Here is a 10,001-nt window from a genome sequence, read left to right as displayed (position 1 = left end):
CCCATGATCCGTGCCTTCATGCGATTCGTCGATGTCACATTAATTAACACTAATGAACCATTATATAATGAATAAAGATTCAAAAAAATTGACAGAAGAGGGAGTATGGCTTGGGAAATATTCACCCGTTCACTTCTCCAAAATCGGCTCCTCTTCTCCTTCCCCGCGGTGACTTGAATGTTGAAGCGTTGTGAATCAATTGGAAAGAAAGCGGGGGCTTGGAAAGAAAAAAAATTATCCGAATAACGCCCTCCTATCGCTCCCACGTCACCGCATTGTCCTACAGCTCTCCTCCCCACATCCCATGGCTTCCCTTCTCTGCCCCGCCTCCTCCTGCCGCTCCGCCTCCTTTCCCCGCCGCGCCTCCTCTCCCGCTCCGCCGTCCTTCCCCTACAGGCAGCACCACGGCGGCGCACCATCAGTCCCGCTTGCGCCCCCAGTCGCCTCTCCTCCGCCGCCGCGGGCCCTCGCCGCGGCCTCCTACGGCTACGGCGGCGGCGACCTGCTCAGGCCTATCGACACGCAGACAATCATCATAGCCGCCGCCGTCGTATCCGCGGTCTCCCTCTCCCTCGTGCTCGGCCTCAAGGTCTCCGCCGCTGGCTTTTCTCTCTTCTTGCCTGAATGGCAGGCTGCTGGTCTTGGTCTCGGGTTGTGATGCTCTTTGCTGCCTCGTTGCAGGGGGACCCGGTGCCGTGCGACAGGTGCGCTGGAAACGGTATTTTGCAGCCTCTCCTCCATTATGTGTGATATATCTAGTAATTAGCCAGCTGATACGCATAACACATTGCTGCATGATTTTGTTTATATGTAAAGCATTGCTGTATGATTGTTCCAAAGCCTACAGCTAACAGTATATATCCGTTTGCGTTGGTAACTCATCTAGTCATCTGGAATGTGGTGTATGTCTGTTCCATGGTGCATGTTAGGATATATGCGTAGTAAGTTCCTTTTGCCGCATCATCTAAGTGGGAGTTCAGAGTTCACCATTAGCTAGCTTGAGTGCCATACTTATATATAGACACTTGCTTTTGTGAATGACCTCAATTTGTGAGTCATTCGGTTTAGTCTGCTAAGACAATATCTAGATGATTGCATAGTTCAAATGTGGATCAGCGCTTTAATTTGTTTGGTTGTTTTCATAGTAGTTTCGATGCCCCCTTACAAATTCTTGGAAACTATCAATTTACATCTAATTCTTTGTATACATTGAAAGATTATGGTTATCAATTTTCTTAGTATTTTGGTTTGGTATTATACCATTGTAAGATGTGACTAATGTTTGGGCTAGTTGTGTCCTTCAATTTGCTGGCAAAGTCCATCCAGCATTTTATTGGCAGAGTACATTAACCTATCTATATTGGTATGCCCATGCACATTTGCTACATCACTGCTTTACTGATGGATACAGAAGACATGTTTGAGCATTTCCACAATATAGGCTTTTTTAAGAGAGGAACTCATAAAGATGTTACTGAGACAAATGACCCTTTTGCGTTATTCAGTAAATGTGGATGTGGTTCGCCAACAGCACCTTCCAGTACATGCGTATAGTGTTCCGTACATGTATGATGTACTAAAACCTTTTCCTTGTTGCTAACTAGGGGGCACGAAGTGTGTGTTCTGCAACGATGGCAAAATGAAGGTGGAAAATGGAGTCGTGGAGTGCCGTGTATGCAGAGGAGCAGGTTGTCACGTTCCCTTATTCTCATAACCTTTCGATCAGCACATAGCACAAAGAGAACAAATCTGGAACTGAAGTTGGGGTCACAGTGGTTATCCTTTCCGTATCTATTCTGACTCTTTGCATTTTCCCGTGCAGGGCTGATACTTTGCAAGAAGTGTGCTGGTTCTGGATACTCCAAGCGGTTGTAGCGGAGCCCCAGTTAGCTGACATCCTGTGCAGTTTTACATCTGAAAACTGGACTTTTGTACAGATATACGAACTCTTCTCCGTCAGGGAATATGTTCAGGTAGAGGGGTTTGAAGGGGAGATGATTTAATTACAGCCTGCAGATGTATTACCAGTTGCAGTTCACTGACGACGCTTTTCTTCTCTGTGATCAAACTGTTGAATACACACGACGAGATTTCGTGTTTGTGTGGGAGATTGACTGAGCACGCGTCATCATAGCCATACCATTGACGGCCTCACACAGGTGGAAAGCTTCTTCAGGATCAATTCTCGCAAAAGGCACGAGCCGCTAGTTATCAGCGTTCTGCTATCTTCGGCAAAAGCTAGCAGGCATCCGAGGTAAAACTGCCGATGCGCGGCCGCGCGGGGCTGCGGTGTGTACCAGGCTCGGAGCTGCCTCCTGCGTGGCCGAGTTCGGGCTGGTTTTGATCACAGAAGCGGATAACGCATGATAGTGTGCGCTGTGGTAGGATCGAGCCATGTTTCGGCCAACATTTGAAACAAGAAGCATGTCGCTGCATCAGCAACCCAACATTTGAAACAACCGAGCTAGACATTAGAGCACGAACAATGTTCTACAGACCGCTGTGCCTGCCTGTGAACATGTTGCAGCTTGTCGATCAACCCAAGCGCAGCTGAATGCCAATAAGGGGGCAAAAAGCAGCAATACATCATACCACGGAGGAGGAAAAATTCAGGACAAACTTTCAGCTCAAAACACAGTTCAATTGCAGGGTTTGCAACCTGCGCTATACAAAATAGCCTTGCAAATGACAGAGTCAGGTAAATTGCTTCATCATCTACCATTACGGTTACCATACTAAGCAAGGCTGAACTGCACCTGCAAGTCGCAAGTAACGCAATTTGTTCCAAAAAGATACACATAAGAGACCTAAGATTGTAAAGCACACCTCTCACTTCACAGGTGTCAGCTCTGAAGACACATGCCAGCTAACTGCAGCTGCTTACACATCCGAAATCTGGCTGCTGAATTCCGAGTAGTCACCCTCCTTCGCCTTCTTTGTAGTAGTACCTTCCTCAATATGCCTCTCTGCAGGTTGTCTTGGAAATGGGCTTGATTCCCTGTCGTGGGTAGAGGGAAAACCAAAAGATTTGAAGAAATCATTGGTCATCCGCTCAGCTTCATTTAGGACACTACCAAGGCTCCCAAACAAGCCTTTCTCGAGGGCTTCGATGTCACTGCGAAGTCCTGGGAATGCAAAGGGCTCGTTTGTTGGAAAGCCAAGAGAGAGCGAACCACTTTTCATTTCTTCTGTAACATCTTCTTCAGTGTTCTCAGTTTTGGATTCAACCAGTTCAGAGGGCCTAAACAGAGATAAAGCATTCCATGGGTACTCAGTAAGAAATTTGTGCCAATAACAAAATTGGGAAAGTGGTACAAAGAAGTTTGTAATGCCATACAAAATAGGAAAAAGAAGTATTCCCTCCGTTTCAAAATGTAGGTCGTTTTGACTTTTCTAGGTACATAAATTTTGCAATGTATCTAAACATAACCCTAGATTTAGGTGCATAGCAAAGTCCATGTATCTAGAAAACCCAAAACGACCTACATTTTGGAACGGAGGGAGTAGGTCTTTAATGAAAGGGGTCAATACAAGAAACTGGAATCCATTCAGTCACTGTTTTTCAAATGAGATGTTTATATATTTGATGAGTTAAAACAGCATTGACTGTCCCTTCTGACACACCAACGCAAGCATATACAGGAAGAACAGTTCAAGCAGTTCCTAAAATTTCACTAATAAGAACAGACTAAAATATAGCACTGAAAAATTCTCCATTGCCGATAACACATAACAGGATGAAAATGTGTTAGCATCAAGTTACCAACAACAACTTATAGGTCTCAAAAGTAATAGTACCACCTTTACCTAGAAAAATTGCCGATTACTTGGAAATGGAAGTAGAGCACAGTTAAATTAGCCGCAAGCAGAAAAAAAATTAACCCTATAAGCCATTAGAGTTGGCATGCATAGCCATCCCCTGTTGTAAACCTAAAAGGTATTGGTTCCATAGAAGAAGTCCCCACAAATTTACCAACTCATCAGGACAACCGTACTGGGAAAAAGTTGATCAGCGTGCTCCGGCAAATAATTTCACTTTCTTAATGAAATCAATCATCCCCTGATCCCCGTATGACCTCATTCGATCTCGCATCTCACGCAAATCAATTCACACAACCTAAGATCACAGTCGCCACCGATTAAACCCCAGAGAACGGGGCATCAATAGTTCAATACTATTGAAACATAATAACCTGAAGACTGGACTCGTGCCGGGATGGCAGAACGGATCGAGGGGAAGAGCGACGCGCAGGCTAACGTACCTGCCGACGCAGTCGCGGAGGAGCTGCTCCGTCTTCTCGCACTTGCGGACGAATCGGCCGGGCTCGACCTCCTCCGTGTGGCAGCGGGACTGCACCACCCGGCGCGTGGCGCACTGCGCCCCCTCGCCCCCGCCGCCGGCGAGGCCCCGGCCGCTGTCGCCGTCGTCGTCGTGCCAACGCCAACCCATGGGAACGAATCGAATTGGCGAATCGAGTCTGATCTGGGTTTGGGCTGCTCCCGCTCGGCTGCGGTTTATTTCTGGACACGGATTTGGGCTTTGCTTGTCTTGGGGAGCAATCCAGTGTGCGGAAGCCGGCGTGGGCTGGGTGGCTCTAGAAGGATGTGGAAGGCGCCTTGTTTGTCTGTCCCACGCGTGTATCTCACTGGGCGAAGGCTTTCCATCTAAAAATGGATAGCATTTTCTTTCTCCAAGAAAAAATAATTAATTAATAATGCCATTTTAGGCTCAGATGAGGGGAATCAAAATAATTGAAATAACGAAATAGTTTACATATTCTTTTAGTTTACATTATATTCTGCAGTGGTAAGCGTTGTTCCACACTTTGGTGGAGTTCATATAGGTAGCAGGATTTTGTGGCTAGGAATTTATCGAAAAATATATTTAGTGAGAAAACTCATTTGGAAATGGAGAGCCTCCTCTACGATCAACGCCGAAATTAGTACATGTAAATAATCACAGGGAAAAACACATATCGGTGCAGTGGGACCCACATGTCACCCGCAGCGCCGAAATCCCCTCCACCGTAGTGAAAACCAAAACAACCAATTTTGATCGTTCCTCGTTCCTTCCCCACGACCCCACCCCTAAACCCTCGCTTCTCCCCCGCCTTGCTCACCAAGATGCTCCGCCGCGCCGCCCCCACCGCGGCCGCCCTCTGCCGCCGGGCGGTCTCCACCTCGGCATCCCCCTCCCCAACCGCAGAGGCCACGGCGGCCGCCTCCTCCTCCGCCGTGAACTCCATCCTCCTCCGCTCGCTCAAGGAGCACTACCTCGAGGTCTCCAAGATGGCGCCGCCGCCCAAGACCAGCCCGCCCAAGCCCTTCACCATCGTCAAGGGAGCCCTGGATCAGCAATCGGGCCCCGTGCTGCGCCGAGAGTACGGCGACGCGGGGGAGGAGATCTCCATCTCCGTCGCAAGGCTCGCCAACATCCTGCCCGCCGGCGCCGACTCCGACTCCGACGCCGCCGGCGGGGACGGCGGTCTGAGCGCGTCCATCAGCCAGCTCTTCCTCCACGTCGACATCTCCAAGCCCGGGACGGGCAAGTCGCTGCAGTTCCTCTGCGGGCTGTACCCGGACGCCGTCGGGATCCACTCGGTCTGCCTCCGGTCAAAGAGCGCCGAGTCGTGGGAGGGGAATATGGCTTCGAAGGGTGGTGGGGAGTACCGGGGCCGCATCTTCCAGTAAGTTGTTCTTCCTAATGCATGAGAAATTTAGGTGTTTCCTTAATTTTCTACAAGAGTTTGTATACAATTCATTGGTTTTCTAGGAATTTGATTTACTGCTTGAGTAGGATTAGTTAGGAGGGGATTAATTATGGTGCAATGCAGGTGTGAAAATATAGATGGCAGAATGGGTGTGCTAAGGACAAATTTTGTAGCTTGTTTCCAGCAATCAGAATTAATTTAAGAGTATTTTCTGCGATCTCTAGCTATTGGTTGACTTTAAAGGCTTGAGCTCGAAGATGGTAGTTTTGATCTTAAGATGGACCATGGTTGATATTCCGGTAGCCACTGGCCAGTGGCTTTTTTGGAAGTTTGAAATTGATAGGAAGAATGAACTATCCTGCAGTGGTTTGAGATATTCTGTTTGCATATCCCCTGTCCAAATGTGGTTCAAGTTAACTTGTCAGTACTTTAAAGCTTTTTATTATGATTCTAATAGCTGTTCCTCTGAGCATGAAAGAATTTTAGGTACTAGCATGAGCATGTGCATTCTGCTTCTTGCCAATTCCACTTTTCAGTGACTACTTGCTAGACCATCAATTGAGACAATTCCCAATCACAAACATTTCTTGTGAACTTTACTTGTCGAGTTAAACTTAAGAAAATTAAATCCTTATGCTTAACGAAATAGCAAGTTGTGACACTACGGAAATTTTAGATATAATAATAACCATGAAAATTGTGTTATGTAATATAATGGCTGCTTCCATTATTGCTCTAAATGTTATACGACGAATAATGAGCCACTTGGTAAAGTTATTGATGTCTTCAGGGAAATGGTGCAAAATATTGTGAAAAGCTATTTTGACTTTGTTTTGATTGATTATTAGTTGTAAAACAATGGATTATTTGAATGATTTAGGATATGGCACTCTTCACTGGCAATTCAAAATTTTGTGACGTTATGGCTCAATGACATGTGGGGTTCAGGGGCTGCAGGTGAATGCGAGACATTGGATCACAAATTCTGAATTGCAATTTGATTTGAGTGTCATATCCTGAATTCCCCCATTGTGACCGACTGTAGCTGACAACTCAGATAGAATATTTGAAACTTATAAAAGGATACTAACCTAACCTCTAAGAATAACTCGTACGCAAAGGTGTTGAAAAGACATATTGGGGCTGCCCCATGTAAATTCATTTTGGCCTTTTTGAATATAGAAGAATCTAAGGTGTACTAGCATGCCCGTAATTTGATTCTTCCCTTGTAACCTATTCCTTTTTTCAGTCACTAACATCATTTAGCAAGGAATATTCCAGCATTTCTGGAATATTTAGATGAAACAAATCCTTGTGACTAAAATAGCAATTTATGCTATGGATATTCAGTTGTCACAAACAAGGGTCTTGTGGTTGTGACTGCTCTGGTTACTTGGCTGAAATGTTTGTTGATGGGCCAATTGGTGAAGTTACTGATGCCATAAGAGTTTGAGGCAGATAAATGCATGTCTTCCCTTTGCTCCTTCTATTCAATGTGCAATGCATAAAAAATACTAAAAGTAATATTGATGGTCCAGTGTGTAATTCTTCTTTACCATTGTCCATCTAACTTTTGATTCACTAAATCTGGCTCATGTGGTGGTCTGAAGTTTGGTCGATACAGTACAAATACATGACTGATAATACCAACAAAGGATTAGTGAACAGACCACATGAGTGTTAACAGACAACTTTGAACTGATATCTTTTTTCTTCTTCTTGTGAATGGACAGAGAATTAGATGAGAAGGTTCGGGATGCACTCCATCTTTACATTGAAGCCCGTGGCATAAATGAGAAGCTCTTCCCTTTTCTACAAGCTTGGCTTTATGTAAAGGATCACCGCAACCTCATACGTTGGTTCAAGAGTGTGGCCACATTCATCAGTGAGCCAAAGCCATAGTAAGGCACATTGCCATCGTTGCTCCTGTGCTGATTAATATGTCATTTCAATGTGGAATATCTCTGTTTATCTGTAACTCAGTGCCACACTAAAATTGCGCCCACTGTAGAAGTACGTATGTGAATGTTACTTAGCATAAAGTTATCCGAGTAGGCTTGCAGGTTCACAAAGCAAGACATTATGTTTTGCAGTCAAGCTGCCATGGTGGAATTTCATGGAACTGTAATACCATACTCACTATTGGCACCAGATAGAAATGTGGTGGTCTGACTGCTGTTTTTTTCTTCTCACAGATGTGAAGAACCCCATGTTGAAGATCATCTGAAATGCGGTTGCAGAACAGTTTTAGCCAGGATGGAGAATAGTGCTAGGATAAGGGAATCAAGTGCAAAGTATCGCCAGCGAGGAGTTTTTGCTTCTCTTCAGTTTTTGTGCCCTGGGGGATTAGGGGTTGATAATGCCACTGGTGTGCTTAATGTGTTTGGGGGCAGTGGTTGCATGAGTTGTCATTATTCCTTTGCTTTGCTGCCTGACCTTGCTAGGTTGTCAGACTCTCAATCATTCAGACTCCACACATGTCCACTGCAACATGTCGTCCTGCAAAGACGCACGTGTATACATTTTTCTTCATAAATATCGCCGTTGTAACTTCCAAATGGCGGGGAGCATATGCGATGGGTATGTCTTAGTGCATATGCCGGTTTGCTTCGTTTATATGCAGTTCTCCTATAAAAAAGTTGGATGCCTTTATATGGGCTTGCCAATCGTGGCATCCCAAAATATGCTGCTGGCCCAATATTTTTCCATTATAAACAAAAGCAACTGTAGACTGCTTTATGCTGCAAATATTCCTGAATTTGTGTTTCTCATCAGAAATGCGAATGGGAAATGTTCCTGAATCAGCTGCGCTCGACCTCAATAATTGCACCACTTGCGCTGAAACATCTAGTAGCGGTTGTCGGTGATCTATCCTAATCTTCTCTTTTTACCTGCTGCGCTTGTGCAAGGTGCTTCTACTGCTCGGCATCCGTATCGCGGCACATCCAAGAGCTCGAATCGAACCGAGCGTTCGTTGAGGCTGCCTTTTGTTTCTCGCTGGCGTATAGTCCTACGCTCCTACGGGCTACTGACTCTGCTCTGCTCCCCGCGGTCCACCGGAGCACGAGGGCCGGCGGCGGCGGGGCCCAAGGATCCGGCGCGCATGCCTCCGTGTCCCCGCGCCGGCGCGTCACGGCAGCGACGTGGCGCGCGGCCGAGCGGGAAAGCTCGCGTGCGGACGCCGCCTCGCGTCACCCCCGAATCTAACCTAACCTGCCCTCCTGCCCAAAAGAGATAGACTCCGTGGGAGAGTGGCCGAGCCCCCATGCCCGGGATATTTCCCAAATTGCACGTCGCCCGAGTCTGCAGCTGACGCGGGCGTGCTTTGACTTGATACACATGCGGAAAAGGGCAACTGGATGGGGGTCCTCGAGTGATGCTGGTGTCGCCGCAACGGGGAGCAGAAAGTTTGGTGGACCAAACCCTGATTAATTTAACTTGTTGCAAAAGTTACTGTTTTGTGGTTAGTATTAACCCATGCTATCATTGCTCCTGGATTATTCTTACTGCCCGTCGCTTCGAAGTTCCTTGCATCGGAGAAGGAACGCCGCGCGGTTCACGCATTTGGTAATTTGGTGAACGAAGAAACGGTGAGCAACTGAGCAAGGAAGCGTGAAAGCGTCCTGCCTGAGCTCAGGTAGCTCGAAGCGCCTCGAGTCGATGCGCGCGACGCCACTTGCAGAAGTAAACGCACAGCGACAAGTCTTTTGGCGTGCGAGATTACCATCTTCCGTTCCCCGCACAACGACGTCTCGCTTGGGTCGGTGCCAACCAGGCCCGGGTGTGGTAGTAAACCACCGGGATCTCTACTTCCTCAATCCTAAATTACTATTCATTCATTTTGAGTTTTATTCATTTTGAGTTTTATATGTACCTTCTGTTATGCATCTAGATATATATTATTCTAAAGTTGTGTATCTAAGAAAGTCAAAGTGAATTGTAATTTTGGACGAAGGGATAGTAATAGTAATACCAATAATTCAACATACATATACAATATATTTATATCAAATATTTTGTACATATTACCTTAAAATTTCTTTAAACACTTCTAAATACAAAGTCTTTGTTGATTATGAATATGCTGAAAAAGTAATAATAGTTACTAAATGAAAGCTAGCTAGCGTGCATGTTGCAAGTGTATTATATCAACTTACAAAAATATTACTAATTACTACGAAGAAAACTCAAATCCAAATATCATCTATAGATAAATGTCCAAATCAATCGATTATCAACAGCCTACTGCAATGAGCACATAATATCGATCTGATCGTCATTTATATATAT

General features: G+C 45.8%; 3 protein-coding genes and 1 long non-coding RNA gene across 4 annotated transcripts; 3 read left to right on the top strand and 1 right to left on the bottom strand.

The window, feature by feature from the left end:
• Positions 1 to 242: 242 nt before the first annotated feature.
• Positions 243 to 2,108, top strand: LOC101767344 (protein SPA, chloroplastic). The gene is made up of 4 exons (XM_004970060.3): positions 243 to 589; positions 682 to 718; positions 1,605 to 1,688; positions 1,823 to 2,108. Exons 1-4 carry the CDS (start codon positions 305 to 307, stop codon positions 1,873 to 1,875), a joined length of 459 nt encoding a protein of 152 aa, XP_004970117.1. The 5' UTR covers positions 243 to 304; the 3' UTR covers positions 1,876 to 2,108.
• Positions 2,109 to 2,566: 458 nt separating this feature from the next.
• Positions 2,567 to 4,628, bottom strand: LOC101766945. Its single transcript, XM_004970058.2, has 2 exons — positions 4,263 to 4,628; positions 2,567 to 3,241 (listed from the first exon to the last, which is right to left on the bottom strand). The coding sequence occupies exons 1-2, from the start codon at positions 4,448 to 4,450 to the stop codon at positions 2,881 to 2,883; spliced, it is 549 nt and encodes a 182-aa protein (XP_004970115.1). The 5' UTR covers positions 4,451 to 4,628; the 3' UTR covers positions 2,567 to 2,880.
• Positions 3,237 to 3,570, top strand: LOC111257399. Its single transcript, XR_002677862.1, has 2 exons — positions 3,237 to 3,378; positions 3,501 to 3,570. It is a non-coding gene; the product is annotated as an uncharacterized LOC111257399 (long non-coding RNA).
• A 430-nt stretch (positions 4,629 to 5,058) lies between the features above and the next one.
• Positions 5,059 to 8,325, top strand: LOC101766526 (uncharacterized protein At2g39795, mitochondrial). Its single transcript, XM_004970057.3, has 3 exons — positions 5,059 to 5,687; positions 7,445 to 7,612; positions 7,907 to 8,325. Coding segments are annotated over exons 1-3 (732 nt in total). The 5' UTR covers positions 5,059 to 5,124; the 3' UTR covers positions 7,908 to 8,325.
• The last annotated feature ends 1,676 nt before the right edge of the window (positions 8,326 to 10,001 follow it).

The sequence above is a fragment of the Setaria italica genome, chromosome V (assembly GCF_000263155.2).
Source record: "Setaria italica strain Yugu1 chromosome V, Setaria_italica_v2.0, whole genome shotgun sequence".
Lineage (NCBI taxonomy): Eukaryota > Viridiplantae > Streptophyta > Magnoliopsida > Poales > Poaceae > Setaria > Setaria italica.
This window is presented reverse-complemented; position numbering and strand designations above follow the sequence as displayed.